The sequence below is a fragment of the Megalobrama amblycephala genome, linkage group LG14, assembly GCF_018812025.1.
Source record: "Megalobrama amblycephala isolate DHTTF-2021 linkage group LG14, ASM1881202v1, whole genome shotgun sequence".
NCBI classification, from domain to species: domain Eukaryota; kingdom Metazoa; phylum Chordata; class Actinopteri; order Cypriniformes; family Xenocyprididae; genus Megalobrama; species Megalobrama amblycephala.
Window position 1 is genome coordinate 24,247,877 of NC_063057.1, and position 22,979 is coordinate 24,270,855.

The 22,979-nt window shown below is 38.0% G+C and overlaps 1 protein-coding gene across 1 annotated transcript in view; it reads left to right on the forward strand.

The window, feature by feature from the left end:
• Positions 1-22,321, forward strand: part of LOC125244369 — a 53,083-nt gene extending 30,762 nt beyond the window's left edge. Inside the window, exons 6-9 of the mRNA XM_048154461.1 lie at positions 970-1,101; positions 1,293-1,412; positions 14,983-15,054; positions 19,373-22,321. Of these exons, the coding sequence (XP_048010418.1) occupies positions 970-1,101; positions 1,293-1,412; positions 14,983-15,054; positions 19,373-19,569 (521 nt within the window). The 3' untranslated portion in view covers positions 19,570-22,321. The remainder of the gene's footprint in view (positions 1-969; positions 1,102-1,292; positions 1,413-14,982; positions 15,055-19,372) is intronic.
• Positions 22,322-22,979: the final 658 nt, after the last annotated feature.

Consider the following 22,979-nt stretch of genomic DNA (forward strand, 5'->3'; position numbering starts at 1 on the left):
ACCTTGTTCCTGACAGTGTTGTTGTTGAAGCATTCTCTGGCTCTCATGACTTGACACCTGACGCTGTTACTGATCATGCATATTCATGGTTTTCATATAAGGAAAATTGAGTGTTTCACTTTTGTTTTGTGGTCATACTTTTCTCCAGTATTACTAAACTAATGTATGCTGTGCTTGTACTGTCTGTACATTATTCCTCTACCCTGGTAACTTTTCAACTCCATGTATGAGTGGTTGTTAGGTATATGTGTTCTCTTTGCTGTGTATGGCTGAGGGCAGCATTTTTTTGGCCGTGGGAAATCTGTAATGAGTAGAAATATGGTGTGGCCCCTTTAAGAACTGCACGCTTCTGTTAAATTGATGTTAATCTGCATTGTATGTGTGATCCGAGCACCGCATGTATGCAGGTTATTTTCAGTCTTTTTCTGTTGCTCCTTTGTTTGTTTTGTTTATCAAGTAATGCTGTGGATGGCACAACATTCGTGACAGACAGTCAACATAAGTTCCATGGGGAATAAAGCGCCGGTTGTGTAATTGCCAATCATCTCTGTGAAGTCTGTCTAAATTCAAATGAGCTATCCCTTTTTGCTCCGTAACTACCGCATTACAATAGTAATGATACACAGATCAGTGAGAATTACCTTGCATCCTACAGATTATTATAAAACTAGGCTATACATAAAAAATCAATTTGAAAGGTGTAAAAAAAAGCTTCATAGCAAGATTATTTCAGTTTTAGAAACATAGACAAAAATAGTATGGATGGAAATCACCCCCTCATAAGATGTCACTACAAATGCTTATAAGATTTTAGATTGTTTTATTGTATCAGCAATGAAATGGAAATCATGTACTTTATCTTTGACTTTCTGTTTTATGCAAATTTGCTGTAGAATGATAAATATATATATACTAAATAAAATTAATGATTTGTGATTGTCTTTAGTGAGTGATAATTTCCATTTCCAGGTGAAAAAATTCAGGCAAGCAGGGGCAGACTGGGACAAAATGTCAGCCCTCGCACTGTAAGAAGTATACCAGCCGGTGCACCATTGCCCCCGACAGCTCCACTACCATTACCTCGGATACGTCGATTTCCAGGTGGGGTGACACCATAGTTTTTGTGATTTAGTTTAAGTTCATGCAAATTAGGCATGTCTTGTTTCTTTGCTTGTGTCAATATTGCAGGTGCAAGTTTTAAAACATTTTTTACAGCATCACCAAATACAGCTATTGCTCTAGACTGCTGCTATGAAATCACTTGGCTCACTTTGATATTTAATTTATTTTAGAGCATCAAAATCAGGAAATGGAACTGCTATTGCAACTGGAAATGCAGACTGGTGAAACACCATTAGAAGAAATAACAAATGTTCATACGGCCAACTATGCAAAGAAGAGGGAACATAATGGTAAGTTTGAGATACAGTTTGGAGCTTTTAACAGATTATTATAAAAGGATTCACAAATTTGCCTGCCCAGTCAGTCTGAATGGTTGTTTGGTAAAACAAATTTGGCTTGCTGTCCTCGAAGGAGGCTCAAATCCGAGGCTCAGCTCGGCTCAAGCTCCGAGTTAAACTCCCCTATAAAAGTACTGCATAGAGGGAGAATAAGTGAAATTGAGGAGAAGGGGAGGAGGGATGCTGGAAGAATTGTCACTGGGATGACGCAGTGACTGCTGCTTATATATGCTCGTAATGATAATTGACAGTTCTGAATGTTTAGGCTCCTCCCGAACCTTCGTTTGGAACTACATTATAAATAAAGGCCAGATTACCTGGTCAGTTTCTGTCTTCTTATTTTTCAATTTGGCAACATGATTTAAAGTTATATTGTGGTATGGAATGAATTAACCCACTCAAATGCTCATAGATGTTTGTGAATGTGTTTAATTGGTACAGTATCTGAAAGTTTGTGAATGATTTGTGAATACTACAATGTTAATCTAAATGATTAAAATCTAAAAATACTATACTATAGAAGTGAGTGTCAAATCACAACCATGATAGAAAACATTTGTGAAAAAATACACTTCCATTATTGTAATGATAGTTTGAGAATGTGTTAGGTTATATACAGTAAAGTATAGAGCAACTTGTACCTGTTGTGTTATGCGCAGCCAATAAGGTATATATACGGTAGGGAGTCAAAACAATGTTGAGTCAGTGTTGGTGCGTCAACGCCAATTACATTGAATTAACATTACAAAATGATGTTGCTTTAGCATCACTCTTGCACCCTCAGTTAATGTTGAAGCAATACTGATATTTCAACCACAAATCAATGGTAATAATATTGATTCAACATTACAAAGTGATATTTTTTCAACATGTCTTTGGCACTGTTGAAATAATGTTGAGATTTCAACCATAAATCAATGGTAATAGCATTGATTCAACATTATAAAGTGATATTTTTTCCACATCATTTTTGCACCCTGAATTAATATTGAAATAATGTTGAGATTTCAGCCACAAATCAACGGTATTAGCATTGATTCAACATTACAAAGTGATATTTTTTCAACATCACTTTTGCACCCTCAGTTAATGTTGAAACAATGGTGAACAAAAAATCAACGGTAATGCTATTGAATCAACATTACACTGTGATTGATTCTACATCACTGATATTGAATCAATATTGACATTAACAAAAAATTATCAATGGTATTATTGTTGAATCAACATTACACTATGATTGATTCTACATCACTGATGTTGAGGCAACATTAAAATTTACCAAAATAACCAATGGTAATATTGCTGAATCAATATTGAAATTAAAAATAATTTGTAATATTGTTTGATCAATGTTAATGTGATGCTGATTGAACTGAAATGTCAACATAAAATAACATTCTGAACAACATTAATATTTCAGCTAAACTTCAATGGTACATCAACAAATTTCAGACCATTTCAAAGTTTTTTTATTTTATTTATTTGACAGTTAAACACAATCAATGACAAAGAGATAGAAAATTAAATTCTTTAAGAGTGGGGCAAAAAAGACAAAAGCATTTTAACCTTTAAAAATAACATTACTTTCAGAAGTCTTATGTCATCATAACTACAAGTGATCCAAAGTTTTCAAAATCTGGCTTGCATCAGACAACTGCCTCTTTTCCTTTGGGTTCTTTGAAATCTGAAAAAGAAAGCATGATGTTAATTAAGAGCAAATCAATTCAGTTTCCATACATAGTCACAGTCAACAATGTTAATATGCTAAACACAATATAATTAACTTTTTATAAATTTGCTAAACACAGAATATTCTGACTATATTTATAATACTGTTAAATTATGTATATTTAATCTATTTTTCAACACTTCAATAACACAATGGTAAAGTGTCCAATCTTTCCACCCAAGTTTAGGCTTGTTCGAGATGCGCCTAGCCTCGCCTTAAGTTCAGCCGAGAGTAGGCGGCTGCAGTGAGGGGAGGAGTGAAAAAAGTGCAGGCAAGACGGACAGTTCTCTGTTCTCGCAGTGGATCAGACACCTACGAGATCAAAGGCGGATATCGCGGGATTTACACTCGCGCGCCGTGTTGCTGATAAACGTCTCAGGTTACGTATGTAACCATAGTTCCCTGAGAACAGGGAACGAGACTCTGCGCTGAAATCGCACTATGGGGAACGTCACGTGACCCGGTGTTTCGAAACCTTACTACCAAAACCTCCAATCCTATTGGCCAGCGACAGTCATATGGCGCGACCCGAAAGTATAAAGGCGCGCCTACGGAAGCAGTCAGTATTTATCGTCTTTGAGGGACTGTTCCGCAGGCACCCCAAAGCATGGCAGGGAAGTGCAGAGTCTCGTTCCCTGTTCTCAGGGAACTATGGTTACATACGTAACCTGAGATGTTCCCTTTCAAAAGGGAACTTCTACTTTGCGCTGAAATCGCGCTGTGGGGAACGATATACCCACGCCGCCATGCTTAGGGGAGTGCATGCCAATCTAAAAATGGCTGAGACAAGGCTCAAACAGTCTACAGAAACTGTATTCGTGACAGCATTCCCTAAGGCCATCTAGCCCAAGCTAGGCCTATAAGAGGTCTTCCTGAAGGAGGAAAGACCTAATAAGGCCGCTAAGAGCTTCTGAGATCCACACTTCCGTAGACAGAGTGGTCTCTTCTAGGAAATGAGGGCAGGGAGCCAAGAAAAGGACCCCACCCAGCCACTAGAGGGGACAGCGTCACCCTCAATGCCACCAGGGAAGCTGACCTGGTCTTATCATAAGACGTGCCAGGTGTGAAGCCATCCCTGTCTGAACACAGAATCTCCAAGATGCAACCTCCACTGAAGGGAGCGGGTAAGAGTGACTGCAGAAAGGCAGGAGCACCCCAACTCATGCGTAGAGACGGGCATCCCGGAGAGCAGAACTCAGCTTGAGTGCTATGAACCCTCATATCGAGGGGAGTGTATTCCGCTCGTCTAGGATCTACTTAGTGCCTGATTAACGCACTAAGGAGGCTGTGCGCTAAAACCTGATCCTTCAGGGAAGCACAAAGCAGCCTATGGGCTGAAACGCAGTGGGAGGCCTGGAAAAGGCCAACCACCATAATCAGCTTAGGGAGCTAAGCACTATTATGTACGCAACCCAAAGGGAAGTACAAAGCTCACCTAACAGGTAGACCAGGCAATGGGCAAATACTCATGGAGGCCAAAGAGGGGCCTACAGCATGACAAATGGATATGAACTAGCAGAATATTCAGAAGGTGGCCCAGAGGAGCCACCCCGAACATTTGCTCTGTTCTGAAGCAGACAGAACACTTTGCCCGTTTGCACATACTACCCAACACGAGCCAATGAGCAGTGTACTCGGTAAAAGCACCTTTTACTCTATCACTAGAGGAGTACCACATACGCCAATACTTCGTCAAAGAAGGCTTAGAGAGGCCTGTCACCTTGACAAATGCATGGCATCAGCTCATGGCAGTGTTCTTAGGTACCAGAAAGGATACTAACCGACATGAAGGAGGTTAAGTGCCATCCTGACCCGTGGCCAACGGTGTGTGAAGAGATCCTCGGATCAGCGAACACATCAACATACACCATATGTTGAGAAAAGGCGGCCTATAAGGCCTAGGAACCTTTAACATATGGCATAAGTCCATTGGCTTATACTAGGAGCATAAAAAGATCCACCTTAGACATCTAGGTGGCTGTAGCTCAACTAGTATCTCTTCTTAGGCTCAGTGAGACAATATAGTAAGAAACCAAACCTCAGTAAGGTTTACTACAGTCTACTGAGGGGCTAGCCACTCAGAGTATTTAGCAAACACACTATCTCCTCAGCGAGAAGAGTACTCTAGCTGAACTCCAAATGTTACATCAGAGGCCGAGAAGGAGGCCTACCTTAGTATACATCTGGCATCAGCAAGTGGCTGCCATATTCGGACCACCAAAGAGCAGTATATAAATCCTCCTCAAAGGAAATATACAACTCCCTATAGTGTTGTCAAAAGTACCGGTACTTCGGTACCAAGTCGGTACTGAAATTTTGAAAATGTGACGATACCAGCATTTCTGTAGTACCGGTAGTACCGAGAATCTGGGTATATTCGGTACCCACTGATAGGGCTGTGACAGTATTTTACATGAATATGACACGAGTGAAGCACAAAGCTTTGTTTACAGAAGAAATAATATGTTAGCAATTAAATGCGACATCGCAGCCATGGAAACATTTTGGTTCATGCCGAATGAGGTGCGTGAGTCCATACATTTAAGCTTTGTAATCTGTTTTGCGAATCACGATCTGGTCACCTGATTATCAAAGAATTTAACAATATTCAATTAGTTATTCCACTGAACATGGAATCTCTGTTTCTTTTCCCAAATCTTCACTCATGCAGGGATTATAAACTTTTCTTCATTTCGTTCACTTTTAGGCCTATTATATTCGCATTCTTTACTGTGATAAAGTAGAAAAAACACTGTAGGACAGAAACCTTTTTGCTTGCACGTCAGTTTCTATTTAACACAGTTTGTGCTTGTTATTAGACTTTATAAGGCGCGTCAAGTTAATTTGTATATAGCGCGTTTCACACACGCCGGTTTTTAGTTTCGTTTTCTCTGGTAGCGCTAAATCAAACAGCCTGAATGTCTTGCCCCTGCGGAGGATAAAACTCGCTCTTCAGACCTTTTACAACAAGTGTCAGTTGCTCTTAACGTCAGGAGATAACATGAAGATATTAAGAGAAATGGTCTATTTCCTGCTCGTGTCCCTATTCCTCTCAAAGCGCAGAGCGGTAGGCTATATCAAAGACTATAATAAGGGGACTTTGGCTATAAAACGCATCATTGTGTGGCAATAAAAAAAGAATTCTTTTTGAAATAATATTTAACTTTCTTATTATTTAGGATACCATTATTTGCCGATATTTATTTAATAGTTTTACAGGCTGTAGTGTGTTGTTTTACTGACAGAATAGCTAAAATAAACACGCACGTCTGTTACCCCTGTTGAAAAAAACAGCATATGCTGGTAAGGTAGGTTTTGAAGCTGGTATGGTGGTTTGAGCTGGTTTATGATGGTCCATGCTGGTCCAGGACCACCTTAGGACTAGCATGGACCAGCAGGACCAGTTTAGCACCAGCACTTGACCAGCATACCAGCTTCAAAACCTACCTTACCAGCATATGCTGGTTTTTTCAACAGTATAAAATGGATGTTTGAGCATTTATTTATTTTTATATATATATATATATATATATATATATATATATATATTTCAAAATGTATTTCATTGAGGTAGCCTATATATACACACACAAACATACACACACACACACACACACACACTCCAAATCATATTTAATGTTTTTAAAACAGGCTATATAAAATAATAAAATAGTTCCAATAGATTTTGCTGTGGTACCGAAATTGGTACCGATAACCGTAAAATTTTCATGGTATCTGTACCTACTACTGGAATTTTGGTACCGTGACAACACTAACTCCCTACTACAAAACAGACCTAAAGTGGGCTGTTTGCTCAGGTCATGAGTGCTCTAAAAGTGGTCGCAACTACCAGCCGGCTAGAAAGGAAGGCCTGAGAAGGGCCAACGATCTTGGCAACAGATGGCTTTACGGCTTTCTGTAGTCAATACCAGACTGTACCAACCAGTCAACTGAAAGGGAGGGTCCCTTTTTCCAACCAAATCAGGAACAAGAGGCCGAAGCCAGACTGGCAGTTATCTAAACCACTGAAGAGCAGTGTATCATGACTTCCTCAGAAGGGATACACAAATATCGTTTTCTGATGCAAAACAGGCCACGTGGCCTATTTGCTCAGAGCGTGTTCCTGAAGTGGTTAGATACAAGGCATCCCGCACAACAAGTCAGCCAAGAAGGAGGCCCCTAGGGCCTATCATCCTAATGACAAGTGGCGTTCGCCATTGTGAATATACACTCGCAGGCTGAACCAACCAGTTAACTAAACAGGAAGGCCTAAAGAGGGCCAACGATCATAGTAACAGGTGGCTAAGCAGCTGTAAGGTATACCAAACGGTGCCAACCGGTGAACTGATAAAGAAGCTCCTCAGAGCTATGACTAAATCAGAGACAAGAGGCAGCAGTCCGATTGGCAAATCTAGACCACTAAAGAGCAGTGCATCAAACCTTCCTCAGAAGGGATACACAAACGCTGCTCCCTGACGCAAACGGGCCTGAAGTGGCCTGTTCGCTCAGATCAAGCGTGCTCCTGAAGTGGTCAGATTCTAAGCACCCCGCACAACAGGTCAGTCAGGAAAGAGGCCCCTAGGGCCTACTATCCTAGTGACAAGTGGCGTTCGGCCATAGGCTGAGCCACCCAGTAAACTAAAAAGGAAGGCCTAAGGAGGGCCAACGATCTTAGTAACAGGTGGCTTACAGCAACTGTAAGGTATACCAGACTGTGCCCACAAGTGAACTGAGAAGGAAGCTCCTCAGAGCCTACCAAATCATAGACAATAGGTGGCAGCCCAATTGGAACACTAAGAGACACACACCGTGGCAACACGGGACTAGAAAGGAGGCCGAAGAGGGCCTACCTATTCACGCCGCATGTGGCAACAGCCGTGATCTAATAGGGAACCAAGCTACAGGAAAAACAGCCTGAGCCCAAAACCTATGGGGAGCTAATCCTGAGCTACCGCTAATACACATTCCAACAGGCAATGAAGTACAATTGGCTAAAGGGAACCAACACAGCCAACATGGTCTAAAGGAGGCCAATAGGGCCTATGCTTCAAACAAACACGTGGCACAACCTGTGGCAGTGCAAGTAATGTGAGCATAAAACGATCAAACCAAAGCATGGTGACTTAACCAATGCTACCTAGAAAGAGGCTATGTAACAAACAGGCCTACATTCTAAGACAGAAAGATTAATCCGAAGGATGATCAAAAACAGGAAGCTTAAAAAAATCACCATCTTTCCTCAGAAAGTGGTAAAGGCTACCCTGAGTGTGCAATCCAACAGGTGATGCACTCAGTAACACCAATAAACCTATCATGGGGAATATTAGGTCACCAATGTCTACAATAGTGGTTACAAACAAGCCAGCTATCATGTGACAGGTGCCAACCTGTGGCAGCATACTAGCTCACATACAAATATGTAGGGCAAGGATCTAGAACTTAAAGCAAGCATAGAGCAGCTTTAATATATGTCATTTCAAAAAGGAAATCGTTCTTCCATATAGATTCTCAAATCTGTGCTAAGCCATAGAGGACAAAAACTAAATGATAGTAATGTCTACTCAACATGATTGTAGCATACAACAAGTGGCCTAGAAGAGAAACATTTTCCTTATTGACATAGCGTTCTAGAACGCGGGGCCTAGCAAAAAACCTGCATAACTTATCTGCCTCAACAAGATAAGGGCCTAATCCACCTGAGATAACAGAACAGGAAGTACACAATAGTTTACAACCTAGCTGTCAACTCAACCCATGCACCTACATAAATAGGGGATAGTGGGCATGCGGCCTAACAACTCCCTCGGGAGGAGGCCAAAACTAGGAATATGTATCCAAAGAGGATAACCCACTGAGCAAATTATGTCCAGAAGACGTCTTTTTGAGGTCTTGTCTCAGGTTGAAAAGACGTCCACTGAGGGGCCAGAATGAAAGTTTTTATGACGTCTTTTTTTGACGTCTTCTGGACATCCGATATAGACGAACACGCAGAATCACCAAAGGAGAAAAATCACAATTTTTAAGCCACCATCGTGGAGATGAGTGTTTGTTTTAGTTGGGCTCTTGACCCTTGCCTTCTTAATATTAGAGTTTGTTTGGGCTGTTTTAACTGAGTCATAACAGCCAGACAAGTAAAGAGAAATGATCAGGTGTTGATTATGTTTTCACATAATCATTATTTGACCTGAATCACTGAACTCATTTAGAGCCCAATCTCTGAGTTAGATTTACGTTATTGATTACAGCAGAACTGTGATTCTACAGCAGAAGATCAGCTTTATCAATATAATATAAAGGATTTCACATGATAAAAAAAAAATTCTCTTAGGCACACACAGACATCAAGAATCAGCCTGTGAATCTCAATGACGGTGACAAGCAACATATTCTGTTCAACACATCAACTCTGAACATTAGAAAACAAGCTACTAAAAAGTCGCATAAACAGAACAAAATAAAATATGAGAATTAAGGAAATTACTAAGACAATTAAGCTCATAATTTATTCATGAAGCAATGCATGATGGGAGCCATGGATGAATTTTGATTGGTGGCTCCCAGAATGCACTGCAACATGCTTTTTGATGGTCACCACTGTTGAGATTCATGGGCTGATTCTTGATGTCTGTGTGTGCCTAAAATGCATACTTTTTTTTTTTGTTCAACACACCTTTTCTGAAATCATTTGAATCATATTGTAAAAGCTGATCTTGTGCTGTAGAATCACAGTGCTGCTGCAATCAATAATGTAAATCTAACTCAGAGATTGGACTCCAAATGAGTTCAGTGATTCAGGTCAAAGAATGGTTATGTGAGAACATAACCAACACCTGATCATTTCTCTTTACTTGTCTGGCTGTTATGACTCAGTTAACAGCCCAAACAAACTCTAATATTAAGAAGGCAAGGGTCAAGAGCCCGACTAAAGCAAACACTCATCTCCACGATGGTGGCTTAAAAATTGTGATTTTTCTCCTTTGGTGATTCTGCGTGTTCGTCTATATCGGATGTCCAGAAGACGTCAAAAAAAGACGTCATAAAAACTTTCATTCTGGCCCCTCAGTGGACGTCTTTTCAACCTGAGACAAGACCTCAAAAAGACGTCTTCTGGACGTAATTTGCTCAGTGGGAATATACATAAAGTTATTCGTAAATAACCCTCCTAGCTCTAGCCTAGCCGCTAAGCTTGTGGGCAAAGAAAACAGCAACAAAGCCTGTTTAAAATATCGCTTTTAATCCCTATAAAAGAGAGGGAAGCAACATACCCAAGCAAAAAATGTCAGGCGGCCGATCAAAGCCGCCGACATTGTATAAACTGAAGTGACGAGTGCCAACTCAAACTACTCTGGAAAACAGCAGATGAGATGCTACTAAGCAGGTGGCTAAGAGGCGGCCATTTTGTGGCCTGCACAACATATGCTAGCCACCTAGCAACTCCAGTTTTGCCCAGAAAAACCCCTAATTTTTTTTCTACATGCTCAGAGAACTATACAGGAAACAAGGTCTTATTTAAAACATAAAATAAAGACCCCTCCCTGCGGCTCAATGACCAAAGACTCCTAACGCTCCTTCTCTCATGAAAGGGTGGAAGCCTAAAAGATTCTCTTATTATCAAACAAAACAGTGGGCCTGATAAAAACTATGGGCTCAGCTATTAGTCTGACCATAAGCAGCATCTGAGCATGATATATTTATACACATATGCATATAAACATACATATATACAGGAGGGTGGAAGAAGAGGGAGAGAGTGTAGATAAAAATCGCCTTAATTTTTGTAGCTGGGGAATCGATAACAAACGCAGCGTTGTTTACAATCGATCACCCATCTCACTCTCATATTTCCTCCCCCCGTCTGTCTGGGTTCAGATCTAATCTGAAACGACTAGGGGATTTTCCATGCCTCCCCGAACTCAGACGCGGGGTTCAGAAAGGAATGGAAAGTCATGGAAGCCGCCGCATATATGGACAGAAAGGAACCGCTCGTCGAGCCGTCCGCACGCGCGGCCCCTTGCTTAACGTGCTCTCACGGCAGCTGCAGCCCGCCGAGAGGCGCGTCCCAAGCACACAGCGGCTCACATCCCCCAGCCAGAGGAGCGCTCATCAGACGCGATGATGTCAAAAACGAACGTCATCGTATTCACTCGTCCCTGCCAACTCCGAGGAAGTGATAGAGAGAATACAGTTCTCTCACAACTCCCAACGAGCTCATCTGCGAGCCCTATGATTATTTAGACATGGTTCTGCCTCGGCATAACCCGGCCAAAAACCATCAGGCACAGATGTAGACACCCCTTCCCTCGAGAAGAGTGTCAAACAGGAACGGAGCGTCCACAGGGTGACGCTCTTTTACAGTAAACAACACAGACAGCGTCCTCAAACACTGTCTATGCGCGCTTCTCTCCCAACAGAGGCATACGAACACATAGGGTGTGCATGTATTCCGGTGTCAAGAATCTTGGACACGGATCAGCACACTTCCTAAAGTTCTTACCTTTCTCAGACATTATAGGATTGGAAGGAATTCTTAATAAAGAATACACAGCAGTAGGTCGATACAACAGTCCCGAAAAGACGATGCATACTGACTGCTTCCGTAGGCGCGCCTTTATACTTCCGGGTCGCGCCATATGACTGTCACTGGCCAATAGGATTGGAGTTTTTGGTAGTAAGGTTTCGAAACACCGGGTCACGTGACGTTCCCCATAGCGCGATTTCAGCGCAGAGTAGAAGTTCCCTTTCGAAAGGGAACTGGATGTAATTTAAGTTCTTTTGCTCTTATATGAAAATAAACATAATGAACAAAACACCCAAAGTACTTGATATTTATTTTCATTCGAAGGATGTGTGTATCAATCATTTTTATTTTAATTACAGACATGTTTTATATATTTTTATAAATCTGATAACTATCACATAACCCACAGAGAGATCGCACTGTCAGCGACTTTAGGAATATTCACACATAATTTATACACATAAAATCATGGTATTAGAGTTTTAAAATCAAACATTTTAAAAGAGATCAATAAATCACGGTTGTTTAAACAATAAGCTTTAAGCTGTGTCGTCAGCAAGTTGTTTCCCATCATGCTTTTGGTCAGCGCAGTCGGTGGAGAGCAACTGCGCTCGACTGCAGAATCCGAGGAGGCCGCCTCGCCCTCGCGAGAGGTTTCTGACACACGTCGGCATGACATCAGAGCAAGGCGGCCCACCCTCGGACACATTTCTAACCGGCATGCATCTCGCAGTGATCACCGGTGATCGGTTCTGCGCAGAATTTGCTCATCTCAAACAAGCCTATTATCTCCAGCTCTAATTAAACACACCTGAAGAAGCTTATCAAGGTCATTAGGATCAATGGAAACTTCCAGGCAGGTGTGTTGAAGCTAAAATCCTCATGAAGAGGAACAAACACCTCTGAACTATGGCCAAATCTCAGTTAATTTTCTGTGAAACTACATATCATTCAAGAAAGAAGTTTATCTTGTATAATAAAAGAGCTTAGGGTTTTTTTTTTTTAACGAAAATGTCTTTAAAGCTGCAGATTCACCTTACATAGACCTTAATCTGTTTAAATATCACAAAATAGCCATGCCATTCACTTTCTAAAACACAAGATGTTGTTTTTCTTTTATTTATTTATTTATTTATTTATTATTGTGTTTCAGTGGAAACAGGCTAAACAGAAATGAGATTAGTTGCATTCCTCAAATTTGATACAGATTCAGGGATATGAATGATTACCTGATTAAGCAGTAATCAGGGAGCTGGAGATAAGGTACAGAACAGCATCAAGTCCCAGGTCAGGTGATGATCCTATCGACTACAACTCAATGTATTATAAATGTTACATTTATCAAGAGGGTGCTTTTCTTTTCTTTTTTTTTTAACTGTCCATCCTCATCTGCCTTCATATTAAAGGAAAGAAGTCAAGGTGCTCTGCAAGCATTGAGTAATAGATGCAATACATGGGCTATGTGTAAAGTATGATATTCTTGCTCATTTTCATGCCACTTGCACTAATAAATAAATATATCCTAATAAATAAATATATCCTAATAAATAAATATATCCTAATAAATATTACTAAATCAAGATGCATGCACTATTTAAGAATTTAGAAAATGGATGGTTTATTCAAATACTTTAACTTTTAAATAAATATCTTATTAGATTCAGTAACAATAAATTAAATGTAAATAGCAAGCACAAAAAACAAACCAACAAAAGAACATAGAAATAATAAGACCTTAATAATAATAATGCAACTTTGTTTGAAACCCAGAGAAGTCAGGTGGTTCAACAAACAACACTACTGTGTAGGATGCACCTGTGTTTTCTCTCTAATGAGGAGGAATTGATTAGACTACTGAGAAGTGCACATGCAAAACTAAAATGGGTGTTTACCAATCACTGGCCAATTTCAGAAACACATGCCTGCATTATCTTGTGGTCATTAACTTCAAATCACTGTTAGTTCAATGTCACTGTCTTAAAGCATTTGTGCTGTCTGCTTTTATCAAAATTTCAATGTTGATCCAACATACATTACATTGAAATGATTTTTTTGAACCAAAATGATTGTTTGGATCAAAACTCAATATTATATCAATGTCACCTTGCTACCTGAGCGGTTTATTTCAACACTTTAATAACTTTAATTAATATATCTTATTAGATTCAGTAAACAATAAATCAAAGGCAAATAACAAACATGCAAAAAAAAAAAAAAAAAACCTGAAATGAGATATATGCACCATTGTTTGAAACTCAGAGAGGTCATGCATGTCAAACACACAAGACTTCTGTATAGGATGCACCTGTGTTTTCTCTCTAATGAAGAAGCATCAATTAAACAACTGAGAAGCGCACATGCAAAACCAAAATGGGCGTTTACCAATCAGTGGCCAATTTCAAACTACAATAGATGTTTTTTAACCATTTTTCAACAGACTAAAGGTGCGTTCACGCGGCCTCGTAATTCCTGTAGTTACGAGATTCTAGCTTGTAAAATGCGTTCACGTCCTCGTAGAGATCGTAATTACAGCTTGTAAGCTGGGAGTTTTCTGAAAGCTCCCACATGTACCACGTGGCCGCTGTACCACCTGACCGCTGTAGATTCATTTAGGCGTTGATAGTGGTGCCATGGAAACGCTTAATTCCCAGTCAAAGGACGTGAACAGCTCCGAATATAACGTCACGTGTTGCCATTTCAAGATACCAGTAAATACGAGGTGACGTGAACGCAGCTTTACTAAAACCATGAAGGCCCACCCTTAAACCAAGCCCCCAGTGGATTAGAGCAAATCGGGTAAAGTGGTTGAAAATGCCCATTATGAACTGACACGCCCCACTGATGGGGGAACACCCACTAGTGTTCTGCACAGATACACACCTGCATGATCCTCTGATCATCAACAACAAATCACTGTTAGTTCAATGTCACTGTCTCCACCCATGTGTGCTGTCAACTTTCATCACAATTTCAATGCTGATCCTACACACTTTAAACATTTGAAATGTCAATCTCAACCAAAATGATGGTTTGGATCAAAACTCAACATTGTATCAATGTTACCATGCTGTCTGGGGAGTGTGTTAATGTTGCAACGTGGCGCAGTTGCAAATAAAATAACTAAACGGTTCAACGCCTGCATCGCCTCATTTATATATGCCGTCCTAACATTACAATAATGTACTTAATAAAGTGTTCTATTTTTACACATTAATTTTGTAGGCTACTTAATGTACTGAAATTTCTTACTTTTTTGTCTTGATTGTCTTCAGTGAGTGATATGAAATTGGACAGTGAAGATGAATTGGAGAGACTTTGGGAGACGATGGAGCCCAGTACCAGTGGTGGGTGCAATATAAAATAGCCTATATAACATGCATGGAGTTGCTGTCATGTAGTAGCCTAATATTTTTTTGATTTTGTCTTTCTTTCATGGTCTACAGTAAAAACAAGTAGGTTATCAGGAAAGAAATCTTAGTGTATGTTTGTTTTAGGTGAAGGGGTGACTTAATTGTTAGCCAACAAACAGCGTCAATGGATTTGAAACACGAAACACCAAACCCGCTAGATTTAAATAGTCAGTAACAGCCACCGCAGTATCATTTGTTCGCGCAACTTTTTAAAACGACTTGCTTTAAACAAACAAGGTGACTCGTTGATAGACGAGGAGCGGATCCACGGCAGTAGGGGCGAGACATATCCAGCTGCAGACCAGCAGCACTGCAGTTTCAGAACCGCATTTTAAAGGGTTAGTTCACCCAAAAATGAAAATTCTGTCATTAATTACTTACCCTCATGTTGTTCGACACCCGTAAGACCTTTGTTCATCTTCGGAACACAAATTAAGATATTTCTGTTGAAATCCGATGGCTCAGAAAGGCCTCCATAGCCAGCAATATAATTTCCTCTCTCAAGACCCATAAAAGGTACTAAAGATGTCGTTACAAAGTCCATCTCACTACAGTGGTTCTACAATCAGTTTATGAAGCGACGAGAATAGTTTTTGTGGCAAAAAAAAACTAAATTATGACTTATATAGTGATGGGCCGATTTCAAAACACTGCTTCCTGAAGCTTTGAAGCGTTATGAATCAGTGTATCGATTCATGATTCGGATCGCCAGAGTCACGTGATTTCAGCAGTTTGGCGGTTTGACACGCGATCCGAATCATCACAAAAACTATTCTCGTCGCTTCATAAACTGATTGTAGAACCACTATCGTGAGATGGACTTTGTAACGACGTCTTTAGTACCTTTTATGGGTCTTGAGAGAGGAAATTATATTGCTGGCTATGGAGGAATTTCTGAGCCATCGGATTTCAACAGAAATATCTTAATTTGTGTTCTGAAGATGAACAAAGGTCTTACGGGTGTTAAACGACATGAGGGTAAGTAATTAATGACAGAATTTTCATTTTTGGGTGAACTAACCCTTTAAGAACCGCAGCCACAGAACGGAAGTGAGGGGCGGGGCTTAACAGTCATATTTGCACTACCCATACATGTAATTTTCTTATGTTAAATATAAGATGTTTTTGCATGGCTTTTGATCGGATCGATGTCTACAATATTTAACAACAATACTTTTTAAATAAAGTTACTTTTCTGTTCATAGGCTATGGTCCTATGTGTAAGATATCATGATGTAGGCTACAACGAGGATTTTAAATCCTACCATGTTAATGGATAATACAAACTATGTTTTGTTAGTCCATAAGGCATTAACTAATTTGTAAACTGTGAACAAATACTTTTAACCATATAATTTTGAAAATATATTAATAAATGTGTAACCATAACTATAGTAAAATGTCTCCCTTGACTGTATGTGATATTATTTCTGTATAGCCTCTTCTCTATGTTCATGTCTTAAACTTGTGACAAATAGTTTAAAGACACTGAGCTATTGGCATTTAATATTAAAATATAGGACTACATGTATTTAATCATTGCAAATCCTTGAACAAGTGAAACATGCATTTAAGCCAATGAGACATTTAACAACAGAAGGCGTATACGGTGAGTGTATTTCTGTCGTGATGTGGTGAATGAATTTATATTTATATATTTTAAGTGTTTATCTGCTATATAGGCTATAGAATCTGTTCACATCTTTCACATTTTATCATTAAAGTTTTTTTTTTGCATTTGTCATAGGTATTTATCGTGTTAATATTAAATAAATATTAATTAATAAAACTTATTCATTTTGTTTTTTAAGAGATGAAAAGACAGGTTTTTCTGCAGAAATGCCATGTTATGGGCTTATAATTTTTAAGTGTTTTAAAATGATTATTTGTTGTTTTGCTTGTTTTTATTTTATTATGAGCAGTTTAAATGGTTAACCCTATTATTTTTAGAAATGTTTTTTAAATATCCTATTTGTTTTCATACAGAGAAACATGTTTCACTTGTTCAAGGCTTTTTTATATAATTTTTATTTTATTTTTTTAAAATAGTACTTTTTTAAATAATTATCTTTTTAAAAATATTTTTATTTGACAAATAGCCTACGTTACATAATCTAAGTATTATTTGTAACAATTTGAACATGAAGGAAATAATGTGATCAAGTATACAGTCAAATTGGAAACACTTTACATGTTACACATTTATTAATATGTTTGAATTCATACAAAAAAAAACTTGTATGGTTGTAGTACTGTTGAAGTAAACAATTAAGTGTTTGTATCCATTAACATTAAATCTTCTCAAACTCCTTGTCGTTAAGTATTATATGGAACGTGGAGGAAATAATACTATTAGTCAAATGGGAAACACTTTACAACACACATTAAAGGTGCCCTAGAACATGTTTTTAAAAGATGTAATATAAGTCTAAGGTGTCCCCTGAATGTGTCTGTGAAGGTTCAGCTCAAAATACCCCATAGATTTTTTTAAATTAATTTTTTTAACTGCCTATTTTGGGGCATCATTATAAACGCGCCGATTTATGCTGCGCGGCCCCTTTAAATCTTGTGCTCTCCGCCCACGGAGCTCCCGCTTGCCTTGAACAGTGCCTAAACTAAGTTTACACAGCTAATATAACCCTCAAAATGGATCTTTACAAAGTGTTCGACATGCATGCGGCATGTATGCGTCGGATTATGTGAGTATTGTATACTGTTATATTGTTTACATCTGATTCTGAATGAATTTGAGGCTGTGCTCCGTGGCTAACGGCTAATGCTACACTGTTGGAGAGATTTATAAAGAATGAAGTTGTGTTTATGAATTATACAGACTGCAAGTGTTTAAAAATGAAAATAGCGACGGCTCTCTTGTCTCCGTGAATACAGTAATAAACGATGGTAACTTTAACCACATTTAACAGTACATTAGCAACATGTTAACGAAACATTTAGAAAGACAATTCACAAATATCACTAAAAATATCATGATATCATGGATCATATCAGTTATTAATGCTCCATCTGCCATTTTTCACTATTGTCCTTGCTTGCTTACCTAGTCTGATGATTCAGCTGTGCACAGATCCAGACGTTACTGGCTGCCCTTGTCTAATGCCTTTCATAATGTTGGGAACAATTTACCTTGGCATAGTTGAATAACAAGAGTTCAGTACATGGAAATGACATACAGTGAGTCTCAAACTCCATTGTTTTCTTCTTCTTATATAAATCTCATTTGTTTAAACGACCTCCGGAAAACAGGTGAATCTCAACATAACACCGACTGTTACGTAACAGTCGGGATCATTAATATGTACGCCCCCAATATTTGCATATGCCAGCCCATGTTCAAGGCATTACACAAGAGCAGCCAGTATTAACGTCTGGATCTGTGCACAGCTGAATCATCAGACTAGGTAAGCAAGCAAGAACAATAGCGAAAAATGGCAGATGGAGCAATAATAACTGACATGATCCATGATATCATGATATTTTTAGTGATATTTGTAAATTGTCTTTCTAAATGTTTCGTTAGCATGTTGCTAATGTACTGTTAAATGTGGTTAAAGTTACCATCGTTTCTTACTGTATTCACGGAGACAAGACTGTCGTTATTTTCATTTTTTAAACACTTGCAGTCTGTATAATGCATAAACACAACTTCATTCTTTATAAAATCTCTCCAACAGTGTGTAATGTTAGCTTTAGCCACGGAGCACTATCAAACTCATTCAGAATCAAATGTAAACATCCAAATAAATACCATACTTACGCGATTAGACATGCTGCATTATGAACACTTTGTAAAGATCCATTTTGAGGGTTATATTAACTGTGTGAACTGTTTATGCTGTTTAAGGCAAGCGCGAGCTCTTGAGGCGTGGAGCACGAGATTTAAAGGGGCCGCGTACCCTGAATCGGCGCATTTATAATGATAGGCAGTTAAAAAAATTAATAAAAAAAAACTATGGGGTATTTTGAGCTGAAACTTCACAGACACATTCAGGGGACACCTAAGACTTATATTACATCTTTTGAAAACATGTTCTTCGGCACCTTTAAACTGCTGGTGCTGCGGGTCTGCAGCTGGATACTATTGGAGGGGGCAGCGGCATAATAATAACGATCAGTCTACCCCACCCACTTTGAAGTTTATGGAAATTATGCATTGTAATTATGCATATGCATCTTGTTTCTTTGCTTGTGTGTCAATATTGCAGGTGCAAGTTTTAAAACATTTTTTTTTCAGCATCACTGAATACATCTATTGCACAAGAGAACCCTGGAGCAACAAGAACTCAAGAACAAGAGAGTGAATCCACAGAACAAGAGAGATTCTCTCCAGCTGTACAATCACAGGTACAAGAAAGAGAAGAAACATCACAGTCAGTCACAGCAGGAGATACGACACAAACACCAGAGAGACCAGAAGACAGAACGCAATAGAGATGAGAGTGCAGCCAAAAAAAAACAACAACAACAAAAAAAACAAAGGCCTGGAGTGATTTCTCATGACACCTATTTTAATGATTTCTGTCAGGGACCTTTTATTCCAAAGAATGGGTTACAACACCTTTACATTTGTGTTCCAATTGAATGCAACAAAACATTTAATTTTATAATGTTGTTAGAACATTTGTTAGTTTTTTCAGGTACTGCTTTTTTACACAAGGTCAAACTGAGACTTAAGACATAAAATTTACTTAATACATTAGCCTAATCTATTTAAATTTTAACCATCACAGTCTGTAATGTATATGGAAATGTACAGAAAATTGAATGTTGACATGATTTTATGATTTTAATTTGGAACATGTTTATTTTTTATGGTTTTCATCTCTTCTTACAAAATGTCCTTACTGCAACATTACAATAACAGTAATTTTATACTTTTCTTTTTTAATTTCTATAAAAATGTAATACATTTGCATAGTTACTTTTAAGATTTGTCCATTTTTGTAAATACAGATATTTAAAAAAATAATTTAAAATTAGGGGATTTTATGATATTCTTTATTCCATGGAAAATTTTGATTCTAACCTTAAATAGTATAGTAGGGATAAACAGTAACAGACAAAATATGAACTTGTATTATAACAACAAACTATTTTAGGCCTTTAGTATTTTAATTTTGCCCTCTGGTTTCTTTTGTTTATCCTCCACTGTCTTATTTTCCGATTTGTCAGTTTATCTGCTCTGCTCTTTTTTCCAACTATTCATATCTGTCAGGGTCTTTTCTCATCAAGTCTCTGCATTTCTGTCATCGTATTAGATGAATTTGGTATCCAGGGTTGCAAAAATGGCATATTAATATTTAGATTACAGTATAAAACTAGGTCTTTACCTCAACACCTAAAAATGCTGTGGTAAAGACATGTTGCGGAAATTACATTTTTGCTAATATTGCTGATAACTGGCAGCTTGCAAGGTCTGATACATCAGTTTTGACTTTTAGCACCACATATACATGTATTCGACAGTAATATCAATTTATTTTTAAAATGTAGTACAAAATACATAATTACTAAGATGAATGGTAAGGACACATAATAAATACTTATGAAGATAAAAGATGATCTTTATCTTAGTTTTCTGGATCTTGTGAGTGGGGGTGGCCCAATCTATCAGCCATGTGCTCACATGCTAATTTCTGTTTCCATAGAAACTAGATTTGTTTGGCTTTGAACAAATGTCACATTAAGAGTCTTTTTTCAGTGTTGCAGTAAGGACTCAAACATGTGGGACAGGTGTATTTAGATGGGGAAAAAAATCATAAATAATGAATAAACAAAACTTTAATATAGTGTAAAGTAACATTTTTGTAAAACTAATTCATTTGAAACAATGTCATATTGAAAAAAAAAAGCTAATTTTACGCATTTAAACCACAGGTGTGGGACATGAGCAAAAATGGTGTCTGGACCTATAAATGCTTCATAATTTTTCATTAAGCCATATTATTCTTTTATTATTTTTTAAGTCAGTGTGTGTAATGACACTGTGTATATTTATGATGCTTTATATGACAAATTTTAACATAAACCTTAAATTTCACTACTGGAACTTAAAAGTGCACGTAGTTGCAGAACCACCCTAATATCTCAGTGCCTGGTTTCAGAGACAAGGCTTAAGCTAGTCCTCAACTAAAATGCATGTATAAGCTGTCTTAACTGAAAGCACCTTGCCCTGATATCTTAAAATATATCTTTTAAAATTTAGTAAGCAATTTAGAACATGGGTAGAGTTGGGAGTTAGTTAGAGGGTGTTGTGTTTGTTCTTTTGGCTTTTAAATCCCGTTTCTGATGTTATTTTCATTTTTATTTTTCATCATTATTATGTTTGTACAAGTTATTATATTACACTACATGAATGAGAGGGGACAATGAAAGTTAGAAGCAGGTCATTGTATTACAAGGTAATGCAACTAGATTTAAGATTTAATTTCTTTTGAATGACAAATATTATTTATGGCTTGCTTTACACTTTCTCTCTTACTCTGGTAATCTGTTATTCCTTTACATTTTGTATGTGAATTAATTAAAATAAAAGACAACAGGTCACTTTTTAGTAAAATTCAAGCACACGTGTTAGTGGTTTTATTATAATGGGTGTGATGTTTGTGTTCGCTGATCTCAGATGATCAACATGAAGACCCAAACATGTTGATTGATTTATTTCATCATGTTTCATTTCATTTTCACTTTTTGTTCTCTGTTTTGTAATCATTCTCACATTGGATTTGTATTACTTGTTTAGCATTAGTTACTCTCAAATGTCCCCATATTTATGACGTTTGTTCTGTTGTCTTTACCTAAGAAACTTATCTGTTTATTCACACTAATAGTCATTAATGCATGTGTAAAGGGTCTCGGGTGATGAAGCCACTCTGCGTTGTGTTGATGCACTGAATAAGGAAACTTATTAAGGAATCTCTTGCTGCACTGTATTTATTTTCTGCATAAATGAGAAATATATGCTGTAAACATGTTTGTTTGATAATTCAATAGCACATTGAGTCAAGACCATGAGACAACCACCTCTCGGCTTGTGAACTGAGTGAGCGGAGCAATCTAAAGCGCTTTAACAAATTTTGAAAAATCAAAACAACATAAATAATCCATACAACACTTAATCCATGACACTTCATAAAAAAAATCCATTAAAATCGGCATGAAATCAAAATGTATACGACCCTATTTACTTTGTTAGTGCATATTACTAGTCTTGTGGTGAACAATTAATCTGTGCAAGTTATTACACAGAAAAAAAATGTTTGTCGTAATCTTTAATCAAAATCTGAAAAGTTACTTCTGGTCTGGAATTCGTCCTCAGTTAGGAACCTGGGTGTGCTCTTTGATACCAATCTTTCATTTGAAAGTCATGTTTCTAGTATCTGTAAAACCGCCTTCTTCCATCTAAAAAATATATCTAAATTACGACATATGCTCTCAATGACAAATGCGGAACAGTTGGTTCATGCATTCATGTCCTCAAGACTAGATTACTGTAACGCTCTACTGGGTGGTTGTTCTGCTCGGCTTTTAAACAGACTACAGTTGGTCCAAAATGCGGCAGCTAGAGTTCTTACTAGAACCAGAAAGTATGACCATATTAGCCCAGTTCTGTCAACATTACATTGGCTCCCTATTAAACATCGTATAGATTTTAAAATCTTGCTACTTACTTATAAAGCTCTAAATGGTTTAGCTCCCCAATATCTAAGCGAGCTCTTGGTGCATTATAGTCCTTCACGTCTATTGCGATCTCAGAATTCAGGCCAGTTGATAATACCCAGAATATCAAAATCAACTGAAGGCGGCAGATCCTTTTCCTATTTAGCACCTAAACTCTGGAA